The 16,557-nt window shown below is 41.9% G+C and overlaps 1 protein-coding gene across 3 annotated transcripts in view; it reads right to left on the bottom strand.

Moving 5' to 3' along the window:
* cog2 (component of oligomeric golgi complex 2) overlaps positions 1–14,849 on the bottom strand; it is a 40,599-nt gene extending 25,750 nt beyond the window's left edge. Inside the window, exons 1-8 of one of the 3 annotated variants that reach the window (XM_052025160.1) lie at positions 14,639–14,785; positions 13,295–13,417; positions 11,933–12,094; positions 11,788–11,853; positions 8,820–8,900; positions 4,193–4,296; positions 1,802–1,910; positions 1,426–1,605 (exon numbers count right to left, since the gene is read on the bottom strand). In XM_052025160.1, coding sequence (XP_051881120.1) covers positions 1,426–1,605; positions 1,802–1,910; positions 4,193–4,296; positions 8,820–8,900; positions 11,788–11,853; positions 11,933–12,094; positions 13,295–13,300 — 708 coding nt within the window. In that variant the 5' untranslated portion in view covers positions 13,301–13,417; positions 14,639–14,785. Of the gene's footprint in view, positions 1–1,425; positions 1,606–1,801; positions 1,911–4,192; positions 4,297–8,819; positions 8,901–11,787; positions 11,854–11,932; positions 12,095–13,294; positions 13,418–14,264 lie in introns of all 3 variants that reach the window. The other 2 variants (XM_052025158.1, XM_052025159.1) reach the window with 2 other exon arrangements.
* Between the last annotated feature and the right edge of the window lie 1,708 nt (positions 14,850–16,557).

Raw genomic sequence — 16,557 nt, 5'->3', positions numbered from 1 at the left:
ACCTTATGCTGAAGATTTAAAGGACATAGTGATAGCCCCGTTCTATTTCCAGTCAGTACCCCAGTGTAAAATAATTATCATTCCCCCAGGAGTCACTTGCTAAATTGGTGCGCTCTCCAAACAACAGCAGTGCCTCAGTGAATAGCACACTTGCCCCTGACTGAGAAGATGAGGGGTTCAATAACTACTCTAGAGATGTGAGAACAAGATCCGGGCTGGCTAAGGGAGCACTGTACCATTACAGGTGTCATTAATTGGGTGAAACATTAAACTCAGGTGGGCAGGAAAATATCTTTTGCAAGCGTATTCCCACCTAAACAATATTTATTTTGTTCTGTCTGCAATCCATTCCCCAACTCGCACTATGCTGTCAGATAGAAAAGCTAATTTTCTCCCATGCCCACGAACCATAAAATTGGACAGCAATCTTTAGTCATTAGTGCCAAGTACCCGAGAACCAGTCACCAGTTATACTCACATCTATCTACACACTTGGTTTCATAGTCTTCAGTGAATCAGACAGTGTGCAATAAGGGGGAGGAGCAACTGGTTGGCCACTCCTTGTGCAAGTTTAGCATTTGCTATCAAAGACAAAGTTTGTCCTCTGTTAACTTTTGTCTTTTGCTCTTCAGCATGTAGTCATGTTGCAAAAAGGGCAGCACGGTAGCATAGCGGTTAGCGTAACGCAATTACAGCGCCAGCAACCTGGGTTCAATTCCTGCTGCTGCCTGTAAGGGGTCTGTACGTTCTCCCAATGTATCTGCGTGGGTTTCCTCCGGGTGCTCCAGTTTCCTCCTACATTCCAAAGACGTACAGGTCAGGAGATGTGGGCATGCTATGTTGGCGCCGGAAGAGTGGCGACACTTGTGGGCTGCTCCCAGCATACTCTTAGTAACGCAAAAAAGATGTATTTCACTGTGTGTTTTGATGTACGTGTGACTAATAAATACCTTACCTTATCCATTCGAGAGCATCCACTGCATTCTCTAAACAAACTGTTGCACATTATAGCACAGCCACAACTTAGTTTGTCAATGCAATTTCCTAAATCACATTACATAAATGAGAACCAAGATAGATGCATTTTCAACTTAAGTAATGTATAATAATTTCAATGAAAAATTACAAATGGGTATATTTATTTATGCAAAAAGATATTAGAGTAGCATGGTGAATGATAAAAGGCAAATGGTAAGATTATCACTGATCTGTCCTCTGAGGCAGCTTCCCTTCCTCACTCCCCAATCTGTTCCATGATCCTGTTTTCCCACACACTATTTCACTCCTATACCAGATTTTTGATCCCCTCCAAACATAGCTGCTTTGCTTAAAATAGAAACAGGAGTGTATGAAAAAAAAAATCAGATTCATAGTGAGATATGAAACTTTTCCTCAGTTACTTGGAATAATAATTCACTCACTCACCTCCTCCACATACGGTTTCACAAGCACCTGGCCAATCAGTGCTTCTGCATCCTTTGTTTTGTCTATGGTGGCATAGGTTCGTAGACAAGGACGAACAATCTCAACATTGGCAGTCTGCAGACCTTCCAATAGTAGTCCTTCCAGAGACTGCTGGAGCATGGCTGTGATCCCAGCTATTCGCTGCAAACAAGGTTTAGCATGCATGATGTCAATTCTGCTGGCTTATACAAATTCAGGATTAAAAATAAAAATGTGCAATACTGAAAGATCAGAACACTGAAAATCAGTGGAATGGAACTAGCTCTTTCCGTCTTACACATTAACTGATTCTGGTACAACATCAGGACTGTGTCAAACCATAGAATTGCATACTTACAGGTCTCACTTTGTCCAAAAGGGGCATTCCCTTGCTTTGCACTGCATGAAAGTGTAACTGGTTAAACTCTGTGCCAATCCTTTCCAGCATCTGACCAGCTAAGGGTGCACTATAAAAAAAAAGAAAAGAGAAAGAAATTAATAAATGCATTATTTCAAAGGTATTAAAGTCAATGATATCTTCAAAATAGATTTCAAGCCATTTCAATTCCTTTGTACGCTGCAGTCTAAGATGGAATATAGCTGAGAAAGAGGTCCCTTTCTTGCCCCTCATAAGTGCTACTTCGACAATCTTGAGTGTGAAATGATGAAATTTGACTTATGTACACACCATTTTACAGAGGGCACAACTTAGGATGTCTCCAACAAACCAGGGTGGCACAACAGCAAGATATGGCACACATCAAGTACCGGTTTTCCTAACCACTGCGGTCTGGCAGTAAGAGCACATGGATCCAGATAAGCTCAAAGGTCAACACTGCCTTCTCACTCAATATCAAGCAGACTGTCACATACACAGGAGCACTGGTAAAGCAAGGCAACACTTACCAGCTTCTTTTGGCAAAGGTGATTTTTTGAAATTGAGTGCAAGAACATCAGTGTTGTACATCACCAAAATAAGTGACTAAAACAAAGGTTGTGTCAGGATTTTAGAGTGAATCAAGATTAGCAGTTGAAGGAATACAGGATAAGGTGATCTGAAAACAAGGTAACCTGGAATTAGGATTTCGTATGACCCAAAATTACTTCTTCCTGTCATTCTCTGGTAACTCAGGGACACCCCTGTGGACTGAACGCGGGTGCTAAGCAAAGTGGATTCGAACAAGGTTGGGTGACCGCTATGCAGAGCGCCAGCAGCCAGTCCACAGGGGCAACCCTGAGCTTCCAGTTGCCCATCACCTGTAATTTTCATCCTACTCCCACTCTAACCTATCGGTCTTTGGCTTTCTACACTATTATAAAACACAAGCTTGAGGAACAGCACCTCATCTTCCACCTAGCCATGTTCCAGACACATTATCAAATTGAACACTTTTGGATAACTCACTTTCCCTGTCTGTATTAGAACTGACCAGTTCTGCTGTTGGTTAACCATTTGGAATATTAACTCAACTATTATATGTTCTTTTGTGTTCTCTCTAACTTCTCTCATTATCCTACCAACCAGATAACTTCATCTACAGCTCATCCCTATGCTCACCCTCTCTCTTAAAAAGTACTTAAAATAAAAGTGTCTGCAACTTGAAACATTAACTCTGCTTCCCTCTCCACACGTTGCCTGACCTGTTGAGTGTTTCCAGCATTTTCTGTGTTAATTCCTGATTTCCAATATCTGTAGATTATTTGTCATTTACTGTTGGTCAATAGTTTTATCTGAAACATAAAAAGCCTGGATCGTGACACTGGGCAGAAATTCTTTTCCATAGGACAATGTTTTGGTGGGCTATATGAATGGATTTTATCTAAACCCTGATCACCAAATTCAAGTGGATATTTTGAATGATGTAGTGCATAACATACATGTACATGGACACTGTGTATTTTGTGCATTCAAGGCTAATGAAGAGCATTGGACAAGCACACCAAAGCAGACTTTAAACTGAAAGCAGAGGCCTGCTTCGGCATTGATGAGAGCCAAATTTACTTCTCAGGTGAGTCAGTCCTAAAAGCCTCTTCTGCCCTTCCTCCCTTCTGGGCCGTCAAATTCATATCCAATCACTCCCAATTCCACACTCCTCGTCACTCAATTATTTATCCCTTCTTGATCACAAGCATGCAGGTGAAGCCCCACCACCACCCAAACACGTGACTGACACCACACCCTCTGATCAGGTTGTGCATTGGACCCATCCTAACCTGCATCCAACTATTCTTTTTACTATACACAACAACCCAAACAATCACTCTCACTACCCAACCATGTGTATGACGAAAGCCTCTTCCCCACCACCCAAATGCATGGCTGACCTCCCCCGCCACAACCTTCCACCCCACCATTTGATCACATGCGTGCCACCCAAATTTTTCCATGCGAAGCTGCCCTTACTCTAATGCAGTCCATCTCCTAATGGCTCACCCTGCGATGATACTCCCTTCCCTAATGCCTTCAACTACCCCTCAACCTCAGACCCAATTCCCCCCCCCCTTTCTCCACGAACCACAGTGTTTCCAATTTCCTCTGCCAACTCTTAATTTCAGAGCTATTGCAGGAAAAGCCTCCCTATGTGCTTAGCAGGTATGGTCTGCTCTATTGAGCACTGAACCTGAGGAGTACATTTGGACCTATGCATAATAGAAACTAATCACCAAAGAGCCATACACAAAACTGACATGTGGCTGCGATGAACTACTTTGATGTTTGGATGTGACGTTTCAAAAATGCAGCACTTACCCACTGGTTTCTAAGGGAGAAGCCTCTTTGGAAGACTGAGAGTGAAGGATCTTTTCAATTTTCTCAACTGATCGTATTACCTGAAGCAGTCTTAACACACACATCTGCAAAGGGAGAATTGTATAAAGCAGAGATCTTTATGATTGATATTATATTTGATGCTCATATAATTTCTAGTTGCCAAGATTCAGATCATTACAATTTTCATTTGGTTCACTGCAAATTACAAGTGCAATGAATGGTTGACTTCCAAGGATGGGATTACTGAAAAAGAATCTACTCAGGTACTAAAACTGCGTACGTTAGTAGATAGTACGTCTCTAATTTATGTTCAATCTACCAGTATTAACAATGCAGCTCAGTGGGTAGCCCTTTTGCTTTTGTGTCAAAAGATTTTGGTTCAACAAACACATAATCTAGGCTGACACTAATGCAGCATTGAAGATGGGTTGCTCTTTGAGGGATTGTCTTTTGGATGAATCATTAAACTCACATCCCGTCAGCTCATTCATGTGAACATAAAAGATTTCATGGTACTATGCAAAAACAAAAGCTGGGGAGTCTTTCTCTTCAATGTCCTGTCTAAAATTTATCCCTTAATAATATTGTTAGCTGTTGATCTAGTAATAATTACATCGCTCTCAAACTACTACATTTCCTAAATTATAAATGTGAGATGTCCCAGGCTTGTAAAAGGTGCTATCAATATTTAACAATGCCTTTCAGTTCTTTTAAAGGTCCTGACCTAATGCAATGTCTAATATTAATGGAGTATTGGTATTGGTTTATTATTGTCACTTGTACCGAGGTACAGAGAAAAACTTGTCTTGCATACCGTTCGTACAGATCAATTCATTACACAGTGCATTAAGGTAGTACAGGGTAAAAACAATAACAGAATACAGAGTAAAGCGTCACTGCTACAGGGAAGTGCATTGCAGGTAGACAATAAGGTGCAAGTTCATAACAAGGTAGATTCTGAGGTCAAGAGTACCAATCTGGGAATTTAATCATACAGATGAGTTTTAAAAATTATGCAGTTTCATAGAATCTGAATGAGAATCTGAAGAATTGAGAAAGCATGTGAAAACTAATTTCAAGTTTTAATACACTATCAAATTTTCTTCTCTGCCTCAATATTTGTGAACCTAAAGCAGTGATTTGTAACCTTAAAGCCAACATGTTCAGAGCTGTAGTTATTTTGATTACTGTGTTAGGGCCAGTAATTCAGGTCTCGACCTGCTAACACTTAATCTAAATGCAGGTTGAAACTCTCACGTCCGGCATCATGTGGTCTGGCAACTCCTGTCATCTGGCATGTGTTAGGTCTGGCGTCATTACTTTGCAGAGTGGCCACCAAGGCAGCTGTACTGGCATCTTGTATTAGTAACATTTTCCTGTACAAGTTGAAACTCTCTGGGGTCCAGCATTCTGTGTCTGGCAACTCCCATAGCTCAGCTTGTTTTGAATCTGTAGTACAGATCTATACTGATTCTAACTAAGATCTAAAATTATGTTCTACAGTCTGCCGGTTCACAGCAGGAAGACACCTAAGGGATTTGCTTTGGAAACAGAGAAGGCAATCTCTTTAATTGATACTTGCAGCTGGTTCGCACAGCAGGAGGCCACATAAGGGATGTGTAGAGTGAACTGGAATGCCTAGGGATTAGGCATATGTTTACATAAGGGGATCTCATCTGGCACTGGTCAGGTCCCAAGGGTGCCCGACTAGAGAGTTTCAACCTTTATATACAGAGATGCCAGTAGTGTCAAAACTAGGCAAAGATGGAGAGTAATAATTAGACTTGATAGGACTTGGGATTAACAGCTTTAATACCAATATGTACAGGACCAACTTCAAGATGAAGGAAGTGCTTAAACAAGATCATTTAGCCTGTACCATTTCCTTGAATGAACAATATGACTGGCCCAATTACCATACAGAACTCTGCAATTTTGTCCCTCTTTTCAAGTATTCATTCAACTTTCTTATGAAAATCACTACTGAAATGCTTGCAACACTCTTTCAGGCACTGTATTCCAGAGAACAGCCATTTACTATGTAACTTCTACTTCTGGCAACAATGATCCGAAATATTCATTCTTTGGTTAACTGATCTTCCACGAGGGACAGATTCCCCCATTCTATCAAAACACTGTCTGGAATTTTGAACATCCCCTTTAAATCTCCTCTAAGAATATCTAAGGAGTAGCTCAGCTTCTCTGATCTTAACATAGAAAATTAACTGGCTGAAAAGGGGGAAAAAAAATCATTCTGTACACATTAGCTTACAATTACTAGATATTGTTGCATTGTAGAGTTGGATCAATCCAATGGTTCCTTACTTTTCCTTATCAATTGGATTCACAAACACAGTCCCAATTAGTCAAAAACTGGCAGATGATAATGAACACATTGCGTCATGTCTCATGCCAGGAGCCAAATAAGAACTGAAAAATAAATCAGGCAAATAGACAAAAAAAAGACATAAATGGAACTTAACGCAGTTACAAATGAAAATTAACACAAAAATGAAAATAACTGGATTCTGAACCAAAGACTGAAATGCTGCACAGTTCACTATGTTAATGCTGAGAGAAGAAAAAGTTAATCATCCAAATGGTGTGTGTGATTTCCGTAATTGTACATCTTCCTCACTTTCTCTTCCCAGGCAAAGACTAATTCTTCCTACGTGGGCATCTGTTACTATGGGATCACTACCTTTATGCTGACAGGTACATGGATAGGGAAGGTTTAGAGGGAATTTGGCAATCTGAGGATATGTACTCTGTGCAACCAATCAACAACAACATTAATCAATTTAAAGACAAAGGAGACTGCTGGAAGCTAGAACAAAAACAGAACGCTGGTAGAACTCAGCAGCTCAAGCAGCATGTGACAGAAATAGGTGCAAAGTCAACATTTTGGGTCAAGACCCTGCATAAGGACTGAGGGAACAGGAAAGATTGCCGGTATTTAGCAATATGTAGTGGGGTGATGGGATGGAGGGATGGAGGCTGGTAGGTGATAGGTGGAACCAAATGGGGAGGGGATGATGGGCAGATGTAACCAACTGGGGGAAGGGGTGGGACATCCACTCTTCACCCCCTCCCTATCTGGTTCCACCTATCACTGGTAGGCGATAGGTGGAGCCAGATGGGGAGGGGGTGAAGAGCAGATGGAACCAGATGGGGAGATGGGATGGGAGGGATGAACAAAGGGAGAAGAAAACTAGATGGTTAGGCAAGTGTGCGTGGGGAGGAGAGCACTGTGAGTGTGGGTTACCCAAAATTGGAAAATTCAATATTCATACCATTGGGTTGTAAGCTACCCAAGCAGAAAGTAAGGTGTTGTTCTTCCAATCTGTGTTTGGCCTCTCTGTAGCAATGGAGAAGGCAGAGGACAGACAGGTCGGTTTAGGAAGGAAAGTTTAAAATGACATACAATAAAAAGCTTGAGATGGTTGTTGCAGACAGAACATAGGAGCTCCACAAAATGGTCACCTCGTCTAACTTGGTTTCGCCAATGTAAAGGAGGCCACATCGCAAGCACTGAATGCAGTAGTCCAGGTTGGAAGTGATGCAGACAAACTCCTGCTTCACCTGGAGGAGCTGTTTAGGTCGCTAGATTGTGGTGGTGAGGAAGGGATGCGAAGGGACAAGTGTTACACCTTCTTTGGTTGCAGGGGAAGTATCAGGAGACAGGGAGAAGTGGACAGGGAGGGATAAGCAGACCAGGGAGTCCCAAAGAGAGTGGTCCCTGCAGAAAACAAAAAGGGGGACGGCAGAGGTAGGGAAGGTCACTTTGGAGCTGGCAGAAACGTCAAAGGATGATGTGTTGGATGTGGAGGCTGCTGGGGTGAAAGGTGAGGACCAAGGAAATATTGCTGTTCTGCCTGGGGAGAGGAGGATCAATGTAGACTTGCGAGAAATGCAGCAAATGTGTGGAGCAAACTACGGCTGCTGAAAATGGAGGAAATGAAATCAATTTAACTCTGCTGATTTAGTGGCCAACAGGAGACAATTCAACATATAATCCATGCCACAAAACAAAAAGCTGTACAAGTGTAAGATAAGCACTGTAAAATAAGATTGTAAGATTTTTAGTGCTTATAGTAAAAAAAACCCAAGCTGACATTCCACAGCAGTACTGAGGGACTGCTGAACTATTGGATCTATCTGCCTGCCCTCTTGTGGGCATAATAGATCCCATAGAGGAATTCAAAGAAAAGTAATGGGTTTCTTCTTGATTTGCTGGCCAAAATGTATTCAATTTCCAATGTCAATAAAACAGATCATCTGGTTATTATCATTTTGTTGTTTGTGGTTCCTTGCTCTATGTACCTTAGATACTTCATTTCTTATAGTACATCAGATATTTAGGATATCCTGAGATAGTGAAAGGTACTAAATTCACTTCATTCTTTTAATAACACTAGTTTGCAGTGCTTACCAAACTAAAAGTAGTTTCAAAAAATAGGTGAATTGAAAATGTATTAAGGTATAAATGTTTTAATTCAGACTAAGATTATAAATTCTCATTTTGCCAACATTTTGACACATGTACCACAGCAACCCATTGAGCCCATTCAGTTACATGCTCACGGCCCTATACTAAACAATTCACCTTCTTCTTTCTGATGTCCTCTTCTTTTGCCAGACGGTCATCTATTGCTTGAATCCCTTCGCTAACTGCCAGCTTCAGGCTCTGTATGACAAAAAGAAAATGATCCTAGAAAGAGGCGTACAACTTAAAAATGCAAGTAGAAGAGTACACATGGTGCAAAACTCATTATCTTTGAAGCACATTGCTCAAAATATTGTCTAATTTATCAATATAGTTAAAAATCTGACACTACGCGTATATTCCCCTCACACTTACACTAAAGGCAATGCCTTTGGCTCCATTTCAAATATTCAATTCAATCTATCAACAATAATGTAAGAGCTGCAGAACAGTGAGCTGTTTGCTGCCTTTCTCAAAGTTCCCATGGCAAACAGCAGAGAGAATCAAGGGAATAGCAAAGAACACTGGCATTAGTCCATGTATTTTTTTTAAATATGTTGCATCATTAGCCATTCATAAGAACCAAGAAAATTCAACAATTCAAAATGACATATTTATTTAAGCACCTTTAATGTGAAATGTCTCCATTAAGAATAAAATGGCAATCCATATGATTTTCTGTAGTCAGAAAATATTCCATTTATGCTTAATCGTGTTTCAGGTATCTGGGCTCACGTCTAGCGGTTAGGCATTATTGCTCTTTCATGTTTAGTTTCATCCACCTGCCTGAGGTCCATGTCACCTTCATCAAAGACTACTGGACTGGATTGCTGTGCACCCTTCACAGCACTGATTCAATTAGATTTGTGCCCTTCCCCTGTGAGGCCCACCCAACCAAACTATTTCCTAACCACTTTGTTCCTTGCTTTACAAGGGATTGCAATAGCATCTAAAAAATGATGACATCACAAAAAGCAAGTACAAAAGAGACAAATACAGAGAGAGGAAAAAGACAAATTGACAAAGTATTTGAAAAACACAAACCAGAAACACCCAACATAAATTCTTCTTCTAATGTCTAACTTAAATATTCCAGTCCATGCACTTAACCACCAGTAGTTCGCTAGCTCAGACCTTCATTTGCAGCCTGCCATAATTCATAGAAAGATCACCACCACCCACCATTTCTCTTCAGCACCCCAGATGCTGTGCTGTTTAGTTCCCTAATTACATGGCATTTTTACCTAACAATTATAATTCGGGAACCAAACACACATTCCAGTCCACAGAACTTCCTTGCTTGTCAAATAGAGCATTGTAAGTGATGAGAGAGAAGAAAATAATAGTCAAGGCTTTGAAGGGAGCTACACATGCAGGAACAAAAGGCAAAGCAAAACAAGGAAATATTTCATTAAAGGGATACAACAACACAAAAGGCATCCTTCAACTCAGGGAACCCCTGGGCTCACTTTTTAAAAATATTCATTAACAGTAAATGGGCATTACTAACAAGGACAGTAGTTATTGTTCATCCCTAAATGTCCTTGAGAAAGTGGTAGTGGTGACATTCCTTTTCTGGCAAAGGTACTACCATAAGTGTTTCGTCAGAAGTTCAATAATTCAATGATGAAGGAACAGGGATACATTTCTAATTCAGGGTGGTATTTGACTTGGGTGGGGACCCACAGGTAGTGGTTTTTCCCTTACACTCTTTACCTTCTCGATGCCCGTGGTCCCAAGTTTAAGAACAGTCAATGTAGACGTGGCAAGGAACAGCTGTGCATTTTGTAAATGGTACACACTGCATTCACAATGCACCAGAGTTTGAGGAAGTGAATGCCTAAGTCATGGAGAGATGCTAAACAAGTGATCTACTTTGTTCCAAACAGCATCAAGTTGTTGGAGTGCACTCATTCAGTCAAGCAGTTATTCCATCACACTCCTGACATTCCTTGCAAATGGTAGAAAGGCTCTGGGAAGTTGAATGGATATTCAGATACTGGCCTGCTTTTTAGTAATAGTATCTGTCATAGAGTCACAAAATCATACAGTGCAGAACAGGCCCTTCAGTGTAGCATGTCCAAACTGAATGCAAAGGGTGGTGGTTTAACATATTTATTGGAGATAGTGATTGCCTGCGACACAAATATTACTTGACACTTATCAGCCCATTTCTGAATGTTGCCTATATCTTCAGAACCAAGCTAATGGTCATTGACCTGAATTGTCAAGGCTGTTTCACTCTCTATAGATGATGTCTAGCCTATTGAGTATTTACAGCTTTTTCTACTTTCTATTTTTATTTCAGATTTCCATCAACTACAGTGTTTTGCTTTGGGGTCATATTAAATCAGACCAAAGGGAAAAGGCAAGAGAATTTATGAATGATTTAACAAGAAGATGCTGGAGGAACTCAGCAGGTCAGGCAGCATCCGTGGAGAAAAGCAGACGGTCAACGTTTCGGGTCAGGACCTGACCGTCTGCTTTTCTCCACGGATGCTGCCTGACCTGCTGAGTTCCTCCAGCATTTTCTTGTTTTTTCATCTAGATTCCAATATCTGCAGTCCTTTGTTTCTTGTCTTTATCAAAGATTTAGACTGGTGAAGCACACTTTCTGATTAGAGAGCAAGCTAATACCACATTAGTAGAAGAAAAGTAGTCCACACCTGCATGCGACAAGAGCTAAAGGATTGGATAAAAGCTAAATACTGTGGCTACACTTGGCAGGCTGAACTCAGTGATCTAACCTAGAGAGGCCATTGGGTGTGGGAAATTCAGAAATTAATACTGGTAGGTGCAGAGTTTAAGGGACAATACTGTAAGGCTTTATGCTACATCTACCCTTTGATATCATTTGACCTAATGTGATAAAGTATTCCATTCCCACTTTTAATAACGTGTTTTGTCAAGATATCAAAAAGAAATCCACAATGTAGGTAAGCATTGCAGAAATCATGGCTTGACTTGAAATAGTTCCAGACAAAGGTACAAAAGCTAAGTTCAGTTTTTCATGGTTCAGAACTCATTGTTAATTAGTGCCACAATACTTTCAATAATAATTATGCAAGGATTAAATATAAAGACATACCATCACCTCTTCTCTCAATTGACCCAGTGGTACTGTCAGATGATTCAAGGCTTTGTCCATACCAACCTGAAAAAGAAAACAGCAAAAAGGTAAAGACGATGCAAACCAGCCAAAAATCATATAGATTTAATTTAAAGAGTTTTACCAGGTTGGTGGAAAGATTGACAAAATCCGCATAGTCTTTATTTATCAGTTCCACCATAGCAGTTTTCAAAAGCTTGTAATAAAGTTCCAGATCATCCCGAAGTGTCTCCAATTGGACATGTTTTCTACATTCAGACACAAAATGATCCACATCAAAATCATCCTGTGAATAAAAAATAAGCATATGTCAAACACCACAAACATATTTCCAGCCCACTGAACTACATCTATTCAGCTTTTACTGCATAAATTCAGAATATGAACATCTATTGCTAGTTTATAGAAATGCCATCTTATTCATAAGAGAATGTACCTTTCAGAAATAAATAATGCCTTAAAGATGCATTATTCTGATACTTCTAGGATAGGTTAAGTGTCAAAAGTCCTTCTTAGACACAATAGATCATAAGAAAGTTCAATCTAACTTTAAGTTCCACTTCTCCAAGACAGCTAAACCAGCCTTCCGCATCAAAAGCAAATTTTATCTTGTAACAAAGCAGGACTGATACTCAATTAAAGAAAGTTATAATTGGCTGCAATTGGTACTATGCATGATTGTTCATTAATAATTCACAACTGGCCTCAAGAAAATGTGCATAGTCGATCTTTGGATAGGCACAATTAAAATTTACATCAGCGGCACAGGTGAATTCCTAATCAGGTCCACAAGGGAGAAATTAGAAGTAATCCTTAAAAGAAATTGAACACAATAGTATACACAGGGAAGACAGAAAACATGTAACTTTTAATGTAGTTTGATAGCAGAGTAAGTATAGAACAGTTTGAGGAAAGGGAGTAAGCATTCAAAATCACTTTAGAGACTTCAGGGTGAAAAAAAAATCTAGGCTGAGGTAACAGGCCTGCTATTTGTGGCAAATTACACTTCCTAGTGTGTGGGGAGGGGTAGAATCAGGGGGGAGTTGATGCATGAGTGAGAATAACAGAATGTTTATTGTAGGATTGGTGTTAACAGGTGGTTGATGTCCAGCATGGACCGTGGACTGTAAGTTTATTTCCATGCTAAACGAATCTATGATTCTTTTCTTGCATTATTGATCTCCAACTAACCCCATTCACCCATTTGACCAGAGGACCTCTACAACTTATCCCCATGTCAACCCTGGCCTCGTAGAACCATAGAACAGTACCGCACAATACAGGCCCTTCGGCCCACAATGTTGTGCCGACCTTTAAACCTCACCTAAGGCCATCTAACCCCTTCCTCCCATAAATCCCCCTATTTTAAATTCCTCCATATGCTTATCTAACAATCTCTTGAATTTGACTGATGTACCAGCATTTTGTGTGTTCCTTCAGATTTCCAGCATCTGCAGTCTCTCGTGTCTCCGTATAGCATACTTGCCTTCATTGGTAGGGATGATGAGTATCAGAGTAAGGAAGTCATGCTGCAGCTACAGTATATAAATCTTTAGTCAGACTGCACTTGGAGTATTGTGTCCATTTCTGGTTCCCCCTTATAGGAAGGCTGTGGAGACAGTGGAAAGTGTGCAGAAGAGGTTTACCAAGATGCTGCCTGGATCAGAGAGTATGAGCTATAAGGAAAGGTTGGACAAACTTGGGTTGTTCTCCTTAGAGCGTCAGAGACTGAGGGGAGACATGTTAGAGGTTTCTAATTTATAAGAGCCATAGATAGGGTAGACAGTGAGAATCTTTTCCCCCAGAGTAGAAATGTCAAACACCAGACGGTATGCTTTTAAGGTTAGAGGGGGAAATTTAAAGGCAACGTGAGGGGCAAGTTTTTTTTACGCAGAGAATTGTAAGTGCATGGAATAGGTTACCGGGGTAGCAGTGGAATCAGGCAGTTTGGTGGAGCTTAGAGGCTTTTAGATAGACAGATGAATATAAAAGGAATGGAGAAATATGGATGATAAACAGGAGGAGGACATTTAGCATGAATTGACATCAAGATCAGCACAATATCATGGCCTGAATGGCCTGTCCAGTGCTGTACTGTTCTCTGTTCTATGGCGAGGAGCAATAGTCATCATACCAAACCTGCCTCCACCACCACCCCATGCCCCAACCACTCTCTGGGTAAAAAACCTTCCTCTGATATCTCCCTTGAACTTCCCACCCATTACTTTAAAGCCATGCCCTCTTGTATTGACCATTGGTGCTCTGGGAAAGAGGTGCTGGCTGTCCACTCTATCTATTCCTCTTAATATTTTGTATACCTCTATCATGCCTCCCCTCATCCTCCTTCTCTCCAAAGAATAAAGCCCTAGCTCCCTTAGTCTCTCCTCATAATGCATACCCTCCAAACCAGGCATCCTACCCATTTATTCCCTCTGCCCTACCCATTCATCTCCCACCTTCACTGCAGCTTCAAACATCTTCCCCCACTCTTTCCCACCGACGACGAAGTGTCTTCAGCCTGGGAAGCCATTAATTCTGTTTCCCTTTCCAGGAATGCAGCCTGCCCCCGAGTGTTTCCAGCCGAGGCAAGGACTCTCTTCGAACTGAGACCCCATCAATGCCATTGAAAGGTTACCGAGTGTTGCACTGGGCACTGGGCGGCGGAGAGGAGTCACTGGTGGGATTAAAGCCCGGGTTGCAGCGTGTTGTTGTCCGGTCAGAAGGGGCGGGAGGAGGCGGTACCCGGGCTATGGGTGGACAGGCCCGGGCCGCCGCCGACCCCAGGCTCCGCTGTCCCTTGACCAAGGGGTCGAGGCCGCGGCGGCTTTACCTTCAGAAACTCGTCCTTGTTGAAGCAGAGAGAGCCGGACCCCGCGGGCAGGACGAGCGACCCGGCCGCCCGCCGCGGCTCCATCCTCGGCTGTCAACGTCGACGGCTGCCGCTGTGCCAACCTGTCGGAGAGCAAGAGCGTCCCGAAACCGCCAACTCCGGCTACAGCGCCCCCCGCTGCACCGGAGGACCCAACACCTGGCAACCTCCCAGATTCACCTGAGATTTTTTTTATATAGATGAGCAAATATCAGATTCAGAATATCTTTATTAGTTACGTGTACATCGAGACACACAGTGAAATGCATCTTTTTGCATAGTGTTCTGGGAGCAGCCCGCAAGTGTAGCCACGTTTCCGGCACCAACATAGGATGCCCTCAACTTCCTAACCTGTACGTCTTTGGAATGTGAGAGGAAACACGGGAAGAACGTACAAACTCCTTACAGACAGTGGCCGGATTTGAACCCGGGTCGCTGGCGCTGTAAAGCGTTACGCTAACCACTACACTCACTGTCTTAAATGACATGAAATTTGTTGTTTTGCAGCAGCAGTACAGTGCAAAGACATAAAATGAGAGGTGACTTGATAGAGGTTTATAAGATGATAAGAGGTATAGATCAAGTGGAAATTCAGAGACTTTTTCCCAGGGCGACAATGGCTAACATGAGGGGACATAATTTTAAGGTGATTGGAGGAAGGTATAAGGGGGATGTCATGGGTAAGTTTTTTAACACAGAGAGTGGTAAGTGCATGGGACGCACTGCCAGCGGAGGTTGTAGGGGCAGATACATTAGGGACATTTAAGAGACTCTTAGATAGCCACATGAACGATAGAAAAATGGAAGGCTATGTGGGAGGGAAGGGTTAGACAGATATTAGAGCAGGATAAAATGTCAGCTCAACATCGTGGATCGAAGGGCCTGTACTGTGCTGTAATGTTCTATGTTCTATTACTATAAATTACAAAATAAATAGTGCAAAAAAAAGGAATAACGAGGCAGTGTTTATGGGTTCATGGATTGTTCAGAAATCTGATGGTGGAGGGGAAGAAGCTGTTCCTAAATCATTGAGTGTGGGTCTTCAGGCTCCTGTACCTCTTCCCTGATGGTAGTAACGAGAAGAGGGCATGTCCCGGATGGTGAGGGTCCTTAGTGATGGATGCCACCTTCTTAAGGCACCACCTTTTGAAGATATCCTCAATGGTGGGAAGACTTGTGCCCCTGATGGAGCTGGCTGAGTCTACAACCCTCTGCAGCCTATTGCGATCCTGTGCAATGGAGCCTCCACACCAGGCTGTGATGCAACCAGTCAGAATGCTCTCCACCATACATCTATAGAAATTTGCAAGAGTCTTTTGTGACATACCAAATCTCCTCAAACTCTTTATACGCTATGCAATACACTGTGCAAGGAGCCTCCTGCAAGGCTAGCATTCATCAGAGATTGCCCAACCAAAGTAAAGTTAAAACATAGGGGCTGTATGAACATAGAACTTAGAACAGTACAGCGCAATACAGGCCCTTTGGCCCACAATGTTGTGCTGACCTTTAAACCCCGCCTAATACTATCTAACCCCTTCCTCCCACATATCCCTCTATTTTAAATTCCTCCATATGCTTATCTAGTAATCTCTTGAATTTGACCAATGTACCTGCCTCCACCACTGCCCCAGGCAGCGCATTCCATGCCCCAACCACTCACTGGGTAAAAAACCTCCCTCTGATATCTCCCTTGAACTTCCCACCCATTACTTTAAAGCCATGCCCTCTTGTATTGAGCATTGGTGCTCTGGGAAAGAGGTGCTGACTGTCTACTCTATCTATTCCTCTTAATATTTTGTATACCTCTATCATGTCTCCTCTCATCCTCCTTCTCTCCAAAGAATAAAGCCCTAGCTCCCTTACTCTCTCCTCATAAT

The sequence above is a fragment of the Pristis pectinata genome, chromosome 10, assembly GCF_009764475.1.
Source record: "Pristis pectinata isolate sPriPec2 chromosome 10, sPriPec2.1.pri, whole genome shotgun sequence".
In the NCBI taxonomy this organism is placed as follows: domain Eukaryota; kingdom Metazoa; phylum Chordata; class Chondrichthyes; order Rhinopristiformes; family Pristidae; genus Pristis; species Pristis pectinata.
Note: the sequence above shows the minus strand (reverse complement) of the source record. Positions and strands in the feature narration are given on the sequence as shown.